General features: G+C 40.3%; 1 protein-coding gene across 4 annotated transcripts in view; it reads right to left on the minus strand.

The window, feature by feature from the left end:
• The window catches only part of golga4 (golgin A4), a 192,904-nt gene that overhangs the window by 15,295 nt on the left and 158,189 nt on the right, over window positions 1-19,420 (minus strand). For all 4 annotated transcript variants that reach the window (XM_059971108.1, XM_059971100.1, XM_059971093.1 and 1 more), the window contains 5 exons: window positions 13,973-14,080; window positions 12,194-12,223; window positions 9,575-9,643; window positions 9,424-9,499; window positions 419-519 (listed from right to left, as the gene is read on the minus strand). In XM_059971108.1, the coding sequence (XP_059827091.1) occupies window positions 419-519; window positions 9,424-9,499; window positions 9,575-9,643; window positions 12,194-12,223; window positions 13,973-14,080 (384 nt within the window). The remainder of the gene's footprint in view (window positions 1-418; window positions 520-9,423; window positions 9,500-9,574; window positions 9,644-12,193; window positions 12,224-13,972; window positions 14,081-19,420) is intronic.

The following is a 19,420-nucleotide window of genomic DNA, read 5'->3' on the forward strand; positions in this document are numbered from 1 at the left end:
TGGCATCTCAAAACCATGCAAATGGGCTTGTCAGCAATGGTTAGCAGCTCATTTAAGAGAAGGAGAACTTTGATCTCAAGCCTCTGTTGCCTTACAGCTATACCCACTCATGGGGAATGCTTCGAGAGTAAACCCTGAGGAAAAATCCAGAGCTGTAGTCCCTAAGACTGTTCAGTTCAATTATGACTGGTAATTCCTCCAACTCCACTGGTGCCAAACTGCATTGGTCTTTGCCATTCCTTTGGCTTCATTAGCTGCATGAAGAGGGGGAGCCTGCTGCATGGGCAACAGCTTGCTCTCCATATAGGCTTGCGTATCATGTGGACAGCTTGGACACAATATCCATGGTCAACCCCAACCAAGAGAGGGCCCCAATATCAATATGATTATCACATAACATGCTATCACTACACCATACCTTAGTTTCTTTTCCCATCATATATTCATAGAGGACTTTCTTAAGATATTCGATTTCTGTTGGCTCAGTTATCACAGAACCATCAACAGCATAATTTCCATCTGTTGTGCAAAACAAAAAAGGTAAGTGTTAAAAAAACAGATTAAGTATTCAATAATTCAAATATAAAATCGTATTTCTCCAATGGACAAATACTTTAAGTGATTTGAACACATCAGGCCATACAATGATCACAGATAAAGGGTAACAGACAAATTATAGGTCATATGTTGAATTACAGTTCTAGACATAGACTAAATAAATTGTTCATGCACAGATTTCTCTGGAATCTTTACGAGATTTCCTTGTTTTTTTAAACTATTGTGAATATAAACATAGTTGACCTAAACATTATCCCTGCCACCGAGGCATCAGTCTAATGATTTTTTGCTGAAATCCTTCCGTAGCAACATGCTTCATCAAATAAAGAGAGTGAAACAGTACACAGTACTCAAGATGCAGTCTCATCAAGGTCTAGTACACATCACAATCAGTGCTGTTGCTTCTGGGCACAACAACAAAATTTAAGTTACCTACTCCACTACTAATTATTGAAATAATCTGTCATCTCAACTGTGTTGCAATGTCACAAACTGCATTCTGCCCAAAGATTAAAAAAAATTATGAACACAACTGGCTGGAAGGAGGAACTAATAAAAAATTCACAATAAACTCCTATTATCTAGTTTCTCCCAAGCAGACAGCAGCAAACACAAGAAAATAATAAAAGGCATTCTGACAAAATACCCGAATGTGTGCATTTTGCTTAATTATTTACTGTATTCTTTCAGAGTGAGTGGCTGGTAGGTTATGGGCAAAATGCTGGCAATGCTACTCACTTGGATGGGTATCTTTTTCAGCATTGATCAGCTGGGCGTAAGGTCCTGGTTTCATGCTGTATGACTTTAAACTGGAGGTTTATGCTGGGCTTGAGAAAGGAAATCAAATGTCTAGTCTGTTACATAACTTTAGAATTCTTGGAAAAAGGCAGAGTAGTAAAAGGCAACTATCTTCCATGCAAAATCAATGGTAAGCATAGTGCAACCTATCAATAAGTATTTTGTGAGGTTTATCATAACCATCACTAGTATTTAAATATCACAGGTTCAGCAGGCCACTTTGTTTTTTACCTGGCACCAATAAACAAGCTCAAAAATCATTGGAATCATCTGGGCAAACCTTGTCTACACTGTCATTTATACTCTTGTCCAATTTACTATTCTTGCAATCTCTATGTAACCAACAATCAATTTATTTTCTCACTTTACCAGTTCTAATGTTAGGTCTTGAACCTGAAACATTAACTCTGTTCCCCTTTCCACAAATGTGGTTTCATTGTGCGCAGTTCTGACTCCCCTCCACTATTACAGTAAGAGGTTCACCAGGATGTGCCTGGATTACATGATCAGCTCTAAAGAGAGATTAAATAAACTTAGATTTTATTTTGTTTTTGCATTTCAATGGTTCAGAGCTTGCTTGTCCAATTGCAGTAGCTGGAGGAGCAGAGGCGAACAGCTTTTTAAAACTAAGCAGGACAGTGCAGAGTTTTCCTAAGAATTATTGTTCCTATTAAAATAGATAGGATGTCAGTGAAGACTGTGGAATGAGGGAGATCAGGAAGACTATCAACATCCCTGTGGGTCCAACTGCAGCTCCTGATAAACCAGGTGAAGGAACATGTTGGACATTCTCTGGAGTGGCTTCGATGATGAAAGCTTCATGGTCACGAGCATTACTGAGCTGGTCACACGAGGTAAATGCTTTACATAGTTGGATAACCACAAGGAAACACAAGTGTAAGACATATGGCCATTTTTCCCAGCAGTAGCAGCTAGTCAGTGCCACTGTGGCCAGCTCTGAGGCTCAGCAGGGAAGGGTAAAGTCAAGCACATTAACAGTGACATGCAACTCAGTAAGGGAACAAATCCTGTGGCCATGAAAGAGATGCCAGGATGGTATGTTGCCACCCAGGTGCCTAAGTCAAGGATATCTGAGAGTGGAAGCAGGACCTGCTCAAGGGGATGGTGAGCACCAAAGTTTGTTGTGCATATTGGTGTAAATGATCTGGGGGGGGGGGGTGGAGAGAGAAAAGAAGAGATGAGGTCTTGTGTAGAAAGTACAGGGAGTTAAGAAACTGGCTAAAAGGTAGGACCTTGAGGGTAGTAATCATTGGATTACTCCCAGTATCACTGTGAGGGCAGGAACAGAAAGATAGAACTGATGAATATATGGTTGAAGAACTGGTTCAGGAGGCAGGTTTTCAGGATCTTTAATATCCTGGCTGGGAATATTTCAAGTGCTGTTCAGGAGGGTTTAAACTAGTTTTGCAGGAGATGGCAACTAGAGCACCAGCACTGAAAGTAGAAGGATTGACTGGAAGATAGATGTCATGAAAGGTAAGAACAGATAGGTGCAAGGAGCAATGGGGCAGATGGGTATTTTAATGTGTGTATTTTAATGCTGAGTATTATTCATAAGGTTGATGGGCTTGATGGGCATGGTTCAGTACATTTAGCTATGATGTTGTGGCCATAATGAAGAGGGTTGAGAGGGCTACAAGAATGGTTGCTTAATGTTCAGGTTGAAAAAAGGGGGAAGATACGCTATTAATCAGGGACAATATTACGGTTGCATTCACAGGGGTCATAACCAAGTCTACAGAGATAGAACTCAAAGAAAGATTAAAGACCAACTGTAGATTACAGGACAGTTATGTTCCAGTCAGGAAGGATAGACAAATTTCACAAAGCCGGCGATACTAAATCTGATTCAGATTCTGACAAAGATGACAAGGTAAGGGAACCTTGGATCTTGAGAGAGATGGTGAAATTATTCTACAAGCATATGCAAGGTTTTGAATGCAAAAATTGAACAGTTCCATTGAGGATTATAAAGAAGTCAGAGAAGAATTAAAAAAGATAATAAGGAAAGCCAGGAGGGGCCATGAAAGGACCTTGGCAAGTAAGATCACAGAGGTTTTCTATGCACAAATCAAGGGCAAGAGGATAACTAGAGAGCAGGTAGGACCATTCAAGGATATAGGAGGGAACATGTGCTTGAAGGCAGAAGACATGGATGAGGTCCAAAGTTAGTATTATGTATTAGTATTTACCAAGGCGAATAACAAGAAATAGGAAGATTAGTATGGAACATGTTAATATGCTAAGGCATTTGAGAAAAAGGTGGTGTTGGGTGTAAAGAACAATAAGGTGGATAAATCAAGTTACACAGAGGTGCAAGAGTTGAGATTGCTTGGACATTTACTTATATCATTGTGTCCTTTCCAGCTGCAGGAGAGGTCTCAGAGGATTGGTGAGTTCTATTTTTCAAGAAGGGAAATAGGGATAATCCTGTAAACTATATACTGGCATTTCAATTGTAGGAATGTCAATGGAGAGGATTCTTAAGATTAAGATTTATTAATGCTTGACAAACTATAGCCAAAATACAGACAGTCAGCATGTGTCCTACTAACTTGATTGAGTAGGACAATGAAGGTGATTGATGAAGGTGAGCTATAAATGTTTACATAGAATATTAGCAAGGAGTTTGATAAGGCTCCTCAAGGAAGGCTCATCCAGATTAAGGTGCATGAGATCAAAGGTGAATTGGACATTTGGATTTAGAATTGGTTCGCCCATAAAAGACAAGTCAGTGGTACTTATTCTAACTGGAAGTCTATAACTAATTGTGTTCTGGACTGGGACCTCTGCTGCTTGTGATTGACATATAAATGGCCTGTATGAAAGTGCAGATGGATAGTTTACTAAAACTGCATAAAATACAAAGAATAGTGGTGTTGTGAACAGTATAGAAATCTGCCAAAGGACAATGTGATATAGATCAGTTGCAGAGAAATAGCAGATAGAGTTTCACCCAACCAAATGTGAAATATTGGACTTTGGGACGAAATGCAAAGAAGAGTGGAAAGAGAGAGAGCCAACACTGATACAAGTGAATTGGAACTGTAAGCTTATCATTAAGTCTACTGAGTTGCAGGCACGCAGGTTTTTGCCTTAGAACTAAATTAATAACCCAGCAAAACTGAACCTCTGATGACTGCAACTTTGAATAGTCCTGAATATGAATGGCTGTGAATGGTCTACTACATACTGCAACTTCTTTTAAAAAACATTTAAATATGTAACGCAAAATACCACAAGTATACAAATTCAATAACAGAACCTGTTTCTGACACAGGCAATGTGGTATTAAAAAACTGTTCTTGAGTATTAGGACAAAAATACTAAACACACAATTTCAATTCCTGGTTTAGTATCTTGATAACTCCTACTTTTAATGAACATTTTTGTACTGGATTATGGCTTTTACATTGTGATTCAAAATGAAAAAGGGGAACAGTGAAGGTGACATACAAAAGTCAAACAGCACAGAAACAAGGCCCTTCGGCTAGACTGGTCCATGCCAAGCAAGATTCCCATTTATACTGGTCCTATTTGCCCATCATTAGCCCATATTGTCCTGAACCTGTCCTATCCACATACCTGTCCAAGTGACCATCCAAGATCTTCGCATCCTTTGGCAAATCAAGTGCACATTGCTGCACACAGTAATCCAGTTTTACACAAATTCAACACAACCTTTCTGCTTTTTAAAAATTCTGTATCACTATTTACTAACTCTACCGGACAACAAAGATTTTGCTTCCTGAAATCTTTTGGGTGTATTTTATGGATTCTGGGCTGCGGATCAAGAAAAACGCTGTGAAGTTTCCTTTCCACGCAGCATTTTCTTGAAATCACCTATATTTGTTATCTCAGTTCATAATTAAAGTCAGAATAACTGATGCCAAAATTAAGGCAGGCATTGTTGTTAGTCCACAAAATTAAACAGGTCATCAATGACAAGCAATTTGAAATGCTAGAGGGACTGGAAGGCATCTAAGGATGTTGCTGAAAATCTTCTTGGCAACTATAGAGCATCAAACTGCGTGCAGCTGGTTGACAAAAATGCTTCAAAGCATATAAAACGACAAGTGCAAGATGTCACTAAAGGTTCATTTCTGAATTCCCATTTAGACTTCATTCCTGAAAATCTTGACATTGTCAGTGATGAACATAGTGAAAGGTTTCATCAGGACATTGGAGAAATGGTATCAGGGCAACTGGAATCCATCAGTACTGACTGATTAGTGTTGGACACTTAAGCGAGAAACTTTAGACACTGAGTACAAACAAAAATCATCAAATCTTTTTTTTAAGCTCAGTTGAACTATTACAATGCAATTAAACACATATTCTATAAGTTCATTTCTTGTTTCTCCAGATTCCTACATGATACAAGAAGTCTGAAATTATATTTGTGTTCAGCTTCAAGCATAAACAAAAGAAACTTGTGAGGAAGCAACATTTTAAAAAAAAAGTATTGTCCAGAGTTCTCAGAGACTATATACTTCTTTCTATATGTCTTCATAGATCCAGATTCCTTTGTTCCTGCACATCCTGTATACTGTGTCGTTATTCTAAATTGTTTTTCTTTACTTGGTCTATGTCTTTCAATTCATAATTTTCTCTTCAATGTCACCTACTTGTCCATCTATTCTCCCCACTGTTTACCACAGCTCCATGCCAATATAGCATTTGACCCTTCACTCCATTCTCCGTGTCATTAATATGTAATTGATACTAGAACATCATGAAAAACTGCTTTGCATGCCAACCACATATTTCATTTCAAAACCAAAGTACATGGAGGTCATACAAATATAGTGCTACAATTAGTTACAGAGAAAGTGCAGTGCAGATGGACAATAAGGTGAAAGGGGCATGATGACATGGTACACTGTGTGGCCAGGAGTTTATCTTATAATGGCAGGGTAGAAGCTCTCCTTGAGCCCAGTGTGGATATTCCCAAGCTTTTCTATCTTCTGCCCAATGGAAACGAGAGAAGAGAGAATGGCTTGTGAGAGAATTTTTGATTATACTGAGGCAGTGAAGTACAGACGAAGTCCACAGAGGGGAGTCTGGACATTGTGATGGACTGACCTACATCCATAATTGCTGCAATTTCTTATGGTCTTGGGCAGAGAAGTTTCCAAAGTTGTGACCCATCCAGATAGGATGTTTTCTATGGTGCATCTGTAAAATCTGGCATGTTAGATTTCCCTCGCCTTTTGTGGAGTTAGAGCTGCTGGTGTACTTTATTGGCTATAACATCTCAGCGGTTGGACTGGTATAAGCCATTGGTGATGTTTACATTTGAGAACTTAAAACTCTTGACAATCTTCACCTAAGCACCATTGACAGATACAGGGGAGGCATTCTGCTTTAGTCAATGACCAATTCTTCCGTTTTGTTGACACTGAGGGAAAGATTCTTGTCTTGATATTATACAGCAAGGCTCTCAAACTCTTTCCTGTGCTCTATCTTGTAATAATTTGAGATCTGGCCCACTATAGTGGCACAGATGGAATTAGAATAGACTCCAGCCACACAATTGTGAGAGCAAAGGAAGTACAGTAAGGGGTTGAAGGCACAGCCTTGAGGGCACCATTTGTGAAATAATCATGGCAGAGATGTTGTTGCCTATCCTCACTGATGGTGGTCTGTTGTCAGTGCTGCGTTCCTCTCAGCCATAACATAAAGATGACAAAGAAGGGTAATATTGGCAGCTCCATGTTTCAGGTTACCAATGCTTTAGGTGGGACAGGGGAACAGGTAAAAGTGCATAGAGAAGATAATTTTGTGGAATCATCTAAACGAGGCAATTTGGGCAGAAATTAATGGTCACCTTGGTAGGGCTGAATTATAGACTCCACAATGAGAAGCAGGCAGGTGTGTTGAAAAATTTCACGTAGTTGTGAGAATAGTATGATAATGCTCAAAGGAGATGTCAATTATGTCAAGTGTTGACTGGGCCACCCAGAGTGCAAGAGATGGAGTTTTTACAGTGTGTCCCAATTTGAATAAAATGAAAGAAACAAAAGGCAAAGAATACACCATGGGCAGGGGATTTCATTGAGTACATGGTAACGTCATTACTAATGAAGCTGGTTAAGACTTGCCAGGCTGGGTCTGTTTGTTGGAAGCACGTGAACCACCACAATTAATAAGCCTACACAACTTCATCATCGTCATGTTGCAGATATATAGTCATTCACAGAATCGAAAGAAACTAATACACATTTACTGTGGATCAGAAATTGAACTGCATAAGCCAGATAAATATTGTGGCTATAGGATCAGATTAAAGGCTCATGGAGCACATTAAAGCCTTTTTCCTGGCTACACTGGACCCTTTCCATTTTGCTTCTCGCTCAAATTGATCCACTGATAATGTAATAGGCTCTGCCCCACCTGGAAAATGGGGTCTCAAATGCTAAACTGCTGTTTAATGTATATTTCAAACAACACACACAAAATGCTGGTGGAACACAGCAGGCCAGGCAGCATCTATAGGGAGAAGCGCTGTCGACGTTTCGGGCCGAGACCCTTGGCATTCAACACCATCATACCCCAGAAACTGGTGGGGAAACTGTCCTCGCTGAGTCTCAATATCTCCCTCTGCAATTGGATACTGGACTTTGTAACAGTAAGGCCACAGTCAGTCCTTGTGGGCAGCAATATCTCTCGTCCCATTACGTTAAGAACAGTACTCCCCAAGGCTGTGTGCTCAGGGCATCACTGAGAGCATCCTGACAAGTTGCATCTCCAGCTGGTATGGGAGCAGTCAGGCATCAGACCTGAAGTCCCTACAAAGGACTGTGAGAACAACCAGGAGGATCTCAGAGGTCTCCCTACCATCCATTAGAGATATTTATCAAGAGTGCTGCATACAGAGTGCCTTTAGTATTATTAAGGATCCCACCCACCCATCCATCCAGCATCCTCTTTGACTTTCTACCATCAGGCAGGAGACTACGATGCATAAAAGCAAGAACAGTCAGGATGATAAGCAGTGTCTTCCCTCAGGCCATTTAAGGTTCTGAACTCCCAGCCATATTGTATTCGAGATGTCACTGGTTAATCTGTTCCGTACCTAACGATATTTAATAATAATGCACTTTATTTTGTTACTTACCTGTGATTCATCTGTAGATTTTATCCTTACCTTCATGAGTTATCTTGTGTTATGAGTGAAATGTGTTTTATACACTGGTTTGGAAACATTGTTTTGATTCTATATACAGTTTGTACATTATACATATGTATGTAGTTAAATAACAATAAACTCACTTGTCACTATGTTGTGGTGAATTATGGACTTCTTGACACCAAAGACCTTCTCTCCATCCACAAGGCACAAATCATAAGTATAATAGAATATTCAATAGCCTAAAAAAGTGTACCTCCAAACACAAGCAAACAAAATTGCTCAGGACAAAGCATCCTTGATTGATAACCCACCTACCACCCATAAAACCTGATGAAGGGTCTCAGCACAAAACATTGACTGTACTCTTAACCACTGATGCTGCCGGGCCTGCTGAGTTCCTCCAACATTTTGTGCGTGTCACTTGGACTTCAAGCATCTACAGATTTTCTCATGTTTATGACTCAAAATGTTTACTTTTTCTACCATCAGTGCACCATAACCATTGTACACTGCAGTTACTTGCCTAGACTACATCAAGGACATGTGTCAAAAACATGTCTTAAACTTGCAAATTCTTAACAATTTAGGGGAAAAGGAGAAGAATATAACCACCTGCAGGCTCTTATAAAATCACTAACCATCCTTCATTGTTGCTGGTGTTAAGAATTTGAATTTACCAACTTTCTTAATTTGGGTATACCTTCATTAGGAATACTGTAGCTCAAAATATGGCTGACTACTACCTTCTTGCATAAAATGTTGCTTGCATCTCAAAGTAATTATAAATATATTAAAGACAAAGTAAGCCCAAATGCACCATTCTCAGAGCGAGCAATATAATAACCTATTCAATTGTCAAGAAGCTGTCATTTTTATTTAAAATAAGCAAACCAGGGTTCCAAAATTCTTACCTCTATCCGATATCCGAAAAGGTGACAAACAAGAACTTTTCTCATGGACTCCAAGCTGATCTTCAAGAGAATGGATCTGGAAAATAATCAACTATTCAGCTGAATTTGGACTGAGAAACTAACCAGTAGGAAATAAAAAGTTTGCTTTTACCTGCTCTCTAAATTCCTGTTCCTGGAGTTTGGCATCACTGAGAAGTGTGGTCTTTTGTGCTAATTGTGCCTGATAGATGAAATTAAGATATCACAGAAATAAACACATAGCTTAACTAATATCCAAATTAATCCAACAAATTTCTATATGATATTTTAAATCAATGAGAAGCAGACTTTTAGTTACCCTGTTATAGGAAAGGCATCATTGAGATGGACAGAATACAAAAGAATGTTGGCAGGACTCAAGGTCCTATGTTATAAGCAGTGGCTGGGAAGGTCAGGACTTCATTCACTGGACAGTAGGAGAATGAGGAACATGCATAAAACAATGGGCAGAGACAAGGTGAATGCACACAGTGTGCTTCCCATTCAAAACAGGGTATAGGCTTAAGGTGACAGGAGCAACATATAAAATATTACAGTTGTGACAGTGTGCCTAGGTCTTGGCATCACCAATTATTTTTCAAAGTTTCTGTGGGCAGGGCAACAGAACTTCACCAAATATATCCTGGCACACTTGTACACCAAGTTCCTTCTTCTGGAGATGAATGTAAAATGCACGATCTCGAATGTAAATGTAAATAGTGAGAAAGTTTCACAAGTTTCAGCCCAATAGGTTTAATTTACAAACAATTCAATATTTCAACCAATCAAAATAAGTGATGAACAATATGTCAAACTTGATATAGAAACATCCTCAAGAAATTCAGAAAATTCAGAAAAGCTAGACTTAATGCATTGGGTGGCACAAAAAGCAGCTGTCAGCATAGTGCAAAATACCCCCTTTAGCGTTTGTACATCTCATACTGGAGATGCATTATCACTTCACCCTGCCACTTTGTTTTTGGCCCACGTTGCCATCATCTCGGTCCCCAACTTGCTTTTATTGAGATCTTCCTCCTTGTTAATCACCATTCTGAAGTTTAAGTTAAAATGGTGGAGTTATTGCCTATGGATAGTGTTGGGGGGGGGGTGTTATAGGGAATGGGTGCTGCGACCTGGGGTTTGTGCAGAAGCTACTTGAAGGGTGCTATGGGGAGGGACAGGCCCAGGGACAGGCCTATTAGGTAATAGGGGTGGAGGATTCACTGTAAAGGGTGGCAACTGGCATCGTTGGGGAGGGGGATTTCTGCAGGACCCCAGTAGGGAGGAGGGCTGAAAAAGTAACCGAACTGCTGGTGATATTGGGTGAATTTGGCCCCTTGATGGGGTGAGGGCTTGGGTTTATAGGGGTGTGTAGGAGGGTTGGAGGTGTTAGGTTTAGAAGTAGGGTAAAGGACTGGGGATGTGAGAGGAGATGGTGGGGGGCAGCTGTTACGTAAACCCCTTTGTGGGGTGTGGCTTGGGTTATTTGGGGTGCTGTCTGGTTTAGTTAGGGTGTGTGGGCCATTGGAAGTTAAGATTAGGATGAAGCGTAGGGTTGGGGATGTTTGTGGGGTGGCGTAGTAGTGTTAAACTGTGATGTGGGGTGACCTTGGCCCCCTGATGGAGAGAGGGCTCAGGTTTATGGGGGTGTGTAGGATGGGTGAAGTTGTTAGGTTTAGGGATAGGGCTGATGAATATGGATGCAGGCCTCCCCTTGGGGGGTGGGGGGAGAAAAGAGGAGCATGGGGCCCAGGGTTAAGTAGGCCCCTTTGTGGGGGTGTGGCCAGGGTTATCTGGGATGTTGTCCGGTTTAGTTGGGGTGTGTGGTCTTTTGGATGTTAGGATTAGGTTGGGAGGTTGGGGGGTGGGGGGTGGGTAGGATCAAGAGATGTCCACGGGGTGGCAGGAGATAGAACTCGTGGTGTGGGGTGAGCTTGGCCCCCTGGCAATAAGAGGACTTGGGTTTATGGAGGTGTGAGGATGTTAGGTCTCAGGGCAGGGCCATGTGATGGAGACGCATTCTTCCCCATTTGGGGGGGGGGGGGAAGCTGGGGGTTTGTGGTGAATGCTGTGTCTGGATCAAACTGATCATTAGGAATCTTATTCTTCCTGGTCGTTATCCATTGCAGAGTTATAATTTCTATCTTTATCCCCCTCTATTCCATTTAGGTGTTACTGTTTGGGGAATTAGGTTCTGTTCTGAGGCCTAGTTGCTAGGCTCTATTTCTAAAGTAAGACGTACCTTTCCTATTTAATGGTCACCTATCTTAATTCTGTTTCTGGGTGGGTGACTGAAGGGTCCTTACTCCTGTTTTCTCAATTTTCCTAATTATTGGGTGCAGTGTTGGCCCTTTAGTGGGTGTATTTTAGACCTAGCTTTTTAGGCCTTGTTTAGGCCATTCGGGGACCAGTTCATACAGCGCCAGTAATCTGAGGTTCAATTCCTGCCACTGTCTGGAAGGAGTTTGTATGTTCTCCCCATGGTTGTCTGTGTTTCCTCCAAATGCTCTGGTTTTGTGCCACACTGCAAAAGATGCACAGGTTAGGGTTTGTAAGTTGGGGCATACTATACTGGTGCCAGAAGCATTTTTTCACTTCTGCGCTGCCCCCAGCACATCCTTGGAATGCATTTCACTTCATGTTTTGATGTGACCATTAAAACTTAAATATTTAAATATCCCTCTAAATATTTTGGTATTTTCTTGAACTTTAGCTTTGAAATAAGCAAATAAACATTGAAATAATGTCTCACCTTCAATTCTGTTACTGTGTGAAGATGTCCCTGCATGAATCAACATAAAAAAAATCAAAATACATTGTTTTCTGTTACAACTAAATTACACCTTCATAAATAGAATCAATAGTTCACGATAGTCTTTATCAAAACTGTCTGCTAACAGTACAGAATAGTTCCCAGAACCCATACAATAAAAAACATTTACAGAACCCTAAAAGATTTGTTGTTTTTTTTTGTTGAGGTAGCTATGTCCACAGAGCCTGATGGGATTTACTCGGGTTGCTGGGAGATGCAAAAGATAACATTTTTCGGGCCTTAATCAAGATCTTTTTGTCCTCTCTTGCCACAGCTTAAGTCCCAGAGGACTGGCAAGTGGATGATGTTGTTCCATTGTTCAAGAAGGGAAATAAGGAGAACTGTAGAAAATATAGATCAGTGAGTTGCAAGTCAATGACACAAGTCATTGCTGCTAGACAGGATTGTTTGGGATAGGACTTATAAACATTTGGAAAAGCATGGCCTGATTAGGGATAGTTAGCCTAGCTTTGCACAGGGCAAGTTATTTCTTTCTAACTTGATGGTGACCAATGTGAAGACATAGAGAAATGGGTGTGTCTACATTATTCCTCAGCCCAGTTCTGCACGGTGCCTATATCTGCACCTTCCATAAAACCAGCAACCTTTGTAGCATCTACACACTTACTAACCCTCCCCACCACTTCCTCATACAAGTCATGTATGTAAATTACAAAGAGCAGAGGGTCCCAGATTGAATCCCTGTGGAGCATCATGGGCCTCCAGGCAGAAGACACTCCATCTACAACCACTCTCTGCCTTCTGTGGCAAGACAATTCCAAATTCATGTAGCCCCCCTGACTCGCCTCTTCTTCTACAATGGGGAACCTATCCAATTGTCTTACTAGAAGTCTATGCATAGCTCATTCACTGCTTGACCTTCATCAATATATTTTGTCAATTCTTTGAAAAGGTCAGTTAAGCTCATGAGGCATGACATCTCTCACAAACCCATGATGAACAACCCTAATCAGACTATGCCAACAACTTCATATTCAGACATAAGTGATTTTAAGAGACTCCTGGATCTCATGTCTATGGAGCTTAGAAAAATAGAGGGCTATGGGTAACCCAAGGTAATTTCTAAGGTAAGGACATATTCAGCACAGCTTTGTGGGCTGAAAGGCCTGTATTGGGCTGTAGGTTTTCTAAGTTTCTATTTGACAGATCAAATACCTGAATTTATGATTTGGCATCTAACTCACTAGGGCCCCAGTTCCTGAGTCCCATTTTGACTCACCAGAGGCCCGGTTCTCGTGCTCTTTCTCAACTTGCTAAGCCATAGTTTCTTCTAACCACACCTGGTTTTGTTTTTTCCAGGCTCCCCTGAAACTTGAAGGGCCTTGTAATAGACTCTCCATTCACTAACTGGAGCATGAGTATACCTTAAAAAACTGAACTAGCGGTGTATTGCAATAATACTAAAGCACCTAACATGCTGAATTAATAGAATTTTAATGCAATGGAATACAAAATCACCAATAAATGATATTTTATGAAAACAAAGACAAATCACTTTTTTTTTATAAACCTATGCACTTCAAAATGACTCTTGGGCTTGTATTATCATTTTATGCTCAATTTTTGGTGGTTAATCTTGTAATATAGCACAAACTGACAGAAACAACAAAGCTTAGAGCTACAATATCACAACAACAGTTCTGAGCTATGTGCACCATTCAGATATTGAGTGGCACTCATGCATAATTAACATATTACCTCTTCAGTATTCCGATTTCCCTCTTCACGCAGCTTACGTTCGGCTTGTAACTCTTCCAGTTGCAACTGTAGATCATTCACCTTTACTGTCATTTCTTCTTCCCGGGTCTTTAAAAATGTGAAAATTATTGTTAAATCACTAATGTATTTATCATACTCATGGAGGAGAAACACATACTGAGGATGATATCAACATCAGATTTCAGAATACATCAACCATGCAGGTGTTAAATTTGTTGTCATGTCAACTGAAAAGAAAATTGAGCATTTCAAACAGCTTTCCCCTGGTTTCATGCAAAACAGAAAATGATCCCAGTTCTATTAATGAATGCCATGCTATGATTTTGTCACATTAAAACAAAACCCCAGTATATACTGAGCCCTTGTTATTTGCTGTTTTATTACGAATTAATCAAAATACTCATAAGAGAGCTGGTAAAATGAGTGTGTTCCTTCAGAGCTTTATCTTTATCTTCATCCTGTTTATGAGGATGTAAAAGAGGAAGTGCTTGTTCAATGCATTAATTAAGGGATGTGCCATTTCAATGTTGAGGAAGAATATCCTAGATCGGGGGTCGGCAACCTGCGGCTCCCGAGCCATTTGTGGCTCTTTCATCTCTGTGCTGCGGCTCCCTGTGGCTTTGGGAAATAATTGGTCAGTATTTAATTAAAATGTATTTTATGTTAGTTTGTTAGCTTTTGAAATGTAATTCTAAATTTGAAGATTATGGTGATCTTGTACAATCTAAGTTTGGCGACACATTTCCTGGCACATCCGAAACGGCTCACAATTAGCCAGCATTCCGGCTAAGGGAGATAGCCTACGGGGGTTTGTGAGTACGCGTCTTTTGCAGCATCTGCGTCCATGGGGGCTGGGTTGAGGGAGGCTTAAAAGCAAGGCTGTTTAGTTCGAATAAAGCTATCTTTGACTGAAGTTTACTGACACCGCTACAACGTGTTTTTATCGCTGGCTGTCCAGACGGAAGGTGCTGAAACGCTTTGTCGCGTGTCTGGAAGAAGTGAAAACTTTCCTGGGCAGCAAAGGGCTCACCTTTCCTGAGCTGGAACAGCCAGAGTGGCTGGAAAAGCTACACTTCATGGTAGACATGACAGCGCACCTGAACACGCTGAACACAGCTCTTCAGGGGTAAGGACGTACAGCCCTGCACATGTTGGAGGATGTTTTGGCATTCGAGCGCAAGTTGACAGTGCTTGCCAGAGATTTACAGAAAGGCACTTTGTCTCACTTCCCCAATTTGAGAGAGTTCAAACAAGGTCACGACATGATAATTTCGGAGTATTTACATTCTGCAATCATCGCAATGCAAACATCGTTTGGGAAACGCTTCTGTGAGTTCAGAGAGGAAAAAAACACATTATCCTTCCCGGTCACTCCCTTAAGCATCGATCCTTCCCTACTGAATACGACTGCATTGGCAGGTGTGAGTCAACCTGATCTTGAGATGGAACTGGCCGACATAGCCGACAAAGACATATGGGTGTCCAAGTTTAGACGCTTGACAGCAGACCTTGAAGATGTTGCCCGTCAGAAGGCCGTTCTTGCTCAGAAACACAAATGGAGTGATATTGAAAACCTTCCAAAACCGGACAAACTTGTGTTCGAAACATGGAATGCTATGCCCGACATTTATGTAAACATTAAAAAGTATGCGCTTTGAGTCCTGTCGATCTTTGGATCCACATATGTAAGTGAGCAGGTGTTCTCCAACATGAACTTTATTAAAAACAAACATCGCGCACGCCTCACAGATGACAGCTTGCGATCCTGTGTAAAGATGAAGGTGACGTCATACAGCCCTGATGTGCAGACGCTGTGCGCTGAGGTCCAGGAGCAGAAATCCCATTAACCAAGTATGATAAATATTTTAATTGCCTATTATTTTATGTATATTCATATTTTTTCATTGTTCAGTGAAATAGTCCTTTTATTTTTCAGGCTGACAGCTGGCTGATGTTATTTTTGGTTTGCTGCTGGCGGAAAATTTAAGTTCGGCGTTTTTCATAAATACAAGAAGGACTCAAATAGACATTGAGTATTTTACTTAAAAGTAACTTTCAACCCAACGTCTTTTTTTCGGAGTTCAAAATGTTTTTGTTGCATGCAGAAATGTAATTTCGTTTTCTCTGCAGGAGTTCATCAATTTCATAAATGCAACACATTATAGTTTGTTTATACATAGCATAAAGGCAAAAAAAACGTTGTATGCAGTGTTATTTCATTTTAAATGTCAAACGGGTTTTGCGGCTCCCAGTGTTTTCTTTTCTGTGGGAAACGGGTCCAAGTGGCTCTTTCAGTGGTAAAGGTTGCTGACCCCTGTCCTAGATGGTTCCTCAAACAAGGAGCTGTCTATTAGTATAGACGCTGGTCTTCATTAGGCGGAGTACTAAATACAGAGCAGGGAGTTAAGCTCCAATTTAAAATAAACATTGGCCGAGCCTCAGCTGGAATACTGCAACCAATTCTGTTCAAAGTACAAGAACGATAGAGCAGCACTGGAGAGGAAGTAGAGAAGACTCACCAACACATGTCTGGAATTAAGAATTTCAGATATAAAGAGACAACAAGGTTCAGTTCATTTTCCCTGGAGCAGAGGAGGCAAAGAGGGACATGAATGAGGCAAATACAAATATAAGGGGTGCAACAGAGGAAACTGTAGGATCAGACAGATAAAATGAGAGGTCACAGACTCAGGTTAAAGGAGGAGATTTAGAGGAGATCTGACTTTCTCACACATTGCCAAAGGGATTGGTGAAAGAATAATTGTTGACAGCATTGAAGTGGTGCCTAGACAAATAGCTGAAACACCCTCCCATTAAAAACAATAGGCCAAGTGCTAGAAAATGGGATTAATACAGTGAGGTGTGGAGGACTAATTGACCCATTTCCATGTTCTTTAACGCTATGAAAAAGGGTGTCATTGCTTTGTTGGGAGCTTATTAGAGACCTTCTAACAGTGAGGGTGAGTGCGGTGGGAGTCTTACAGGGGAGGGGGAGGGGGAAGGTACAAGAGAGCAAGAGAAGTCAAAATATTGCTTATAGTAACAGAGGATTTCAATTTTTCAAATACTAATTGGATTACCTTAGTGTAAAGGGCCCAGAGGAAGTTGAATGTTTTTGGTATGTCCAGATGATCTTTTGGACACAATGGACAAAGACCAACAAAAGAATAATAATCTTAGAGAAATTTTAGTTGGTCAAATGGAGGGTATGTCAGATATCATGAATATATATTACAAAGTGATTTTGGAAAATGATACAGATGGTCAAAGAATAAAGGTAAACTGGGGGGGGGGGGGGGGCAAGGAAGACCAATTTCACTAAAGCAAGACAGGACATGACAAATGTAGATTGCCACATCTATTTGCAGGTATCCATATCTGCATAGTGGGAAGCATTCATTTTACCCTTGAAGATTTCAGGGCTATTATGATCCTGGAATGCTGTGAGGTAACAAAGTTTGGTTTGGATAAAAAGGACAGGTATAGAGGATTAAAGATGGGGAAGGCCCATCAAGAGTATAAAAAACACAAGGAGTTTAGAAAGGAAATTAGGAAGGCAAAATGTATCTTAAAATAATCACTATCTGACAAGATTAAGATAAATCTGAAGGTTTTATAATATATTAGGGGAATTAATAAAGAAACAAAGGAGACATTACAGACAACGGGGTGATTGGTATATTGAGCTGGAAGGTACAGGTGAGGTCCAAAATGAGTATGCTTCCATTGGTACTTAAACATTGTAGTTGAAGGATTAGTACATTTGTAGTGAAAGGTGAAATTCTAGTAAAAGTCTCCATAAACTAAGAGGAGCTTGATGCACCAGTGGGATTAAAGATGGCTGTGTCATCCAAGAAGTGGTGACAAGAGGTCACAAATGAAGTACATAAAATTACAAGTGGTATAGATACAGTGCACTGCAGAACACTTTTCCCCATATTAAGGGTACTGTAAATAGAAGTATGAGAGAACACAGATTTAGGTTAAGAGGCAAAAGATTTAGAGGGAATCTGATGAGTCGCTTTCTCACCCAGAGTACAGTGAGTAGTGGAGTACACTACTTGAGAGAAGAAACACAGAGAGGCTAACGGCAATGAACAAGTATATTGGTGAGGCCTAATTTGGAGTACTGTGTGCAGTTTTGGTCACTTAACTACAGGAAAGATGCAAATAATGCTGAAATAGTACAGAGAAAATTTACAAGAATGTTACCAGGTTGGCAAAGCCTGAGTCACAAAGAAAGATTGAATAGGTTCAGACTTTATTCCTTGGAACACAAAAGACTGAGAGGAGACTTGAGGTTGTATGAAACTATAACCAAAGGTTATGGGTTAAGGGTGAAAGATGAAATGTTTAAGGGGAACTTGAGGGGTAACTTCTTCACTTAGAGGGTTGTGAGAGTGTGAATGAGCTTAAGTGATGCATGCAAGCTCGATTTCAACATTTAAGAGAAGTTTGTATAGTTACACGGATGGTAGCCACATGGAAGCCTATGGTCCTGGTGCAGGTTGATGGGAGTAGGCAGTTTAAATTGTTCAGCACAGACTAGATGGGCTGAAGAGTCTGTTTCTGTGTTGTACATCGCTATGACTAAATATCTAGATGACCTATAGGTCAAGTGCTGGAAGTTGGTGAGTTTCATATTGTATCACTAGATAACATTCAGCTTGGTAGTTATTTAATGAATTTTAATAGAAAGTCCACTACAGAAAAAAAATAATAGAATAGAATTTTAAAAAGGTCAATATTAAATGACATTAAATCCAAATGTATATGACAATATTATTATTGATGGAATTAATTTATTTTGATGAGGCACTGCTAAACAGACAGATCTTTGTCAGAGGTTGGACAGTCAGTTAAGGTTCTTAAAGCCAAGACCTGTGGTCGTTATTCCCACAATATTTACACAATGTCAAGGCTTTCACTTGCCCAGGCTCATATCCCAAAATTGGGACCAATTTTGGCTCCCCTAGTTGGACTCTCCAAAAATTGTTTCAAGAATCCATCTCAGAGTAGTGATGTTACATGTGGACATGTCTGTTCACGCTATGTGTGTATGGATAGGTAGGCCGCATCTAGAGTATTCAATCTATTAATCCCTCCAATATAATGTAGGAAGGTTGTGAAAGAGGTTTACCAGAGTGCTGCCTGGTCTAGAGGGCAGGTGATGAATGTAAAGGATGGACAATCTAGGGTTGTTTTCTTTGTAGTAGAAGAGATTGAGGAGAGACCTGCTTGCTATAAAACAAATAAAAATTATGAGAAGCATAGCTAGAGAGCAGTATATTTTCCGAAGGGCAAAATATCTAATACTAGAGAGCATACATTTAAGGTGAGACAGGAAAAGTTCAAATTAGATGCTTGGGTAGTTTTTTTAAGAAAAAGAGTGGTGGTACCTGTAATGCACTGGTATGCTTGGTAGCA

The sequence above is a fragment of the Hypanus sabinus genome, chromosome 1 (assembly GCF_030144855.1).
Source record: "Hypanus sabinus isolate sHypSab1 chromosome 1, sHypSab1.hap1, whole genome shotgun sequence".
Taxonomy (NCBI): Eukaryota; Metazoa; Chordata; class Chondrichthyes; order Myliobatiformes; family Dasyatidae; genus Hypanus; species Hypanus sabinus.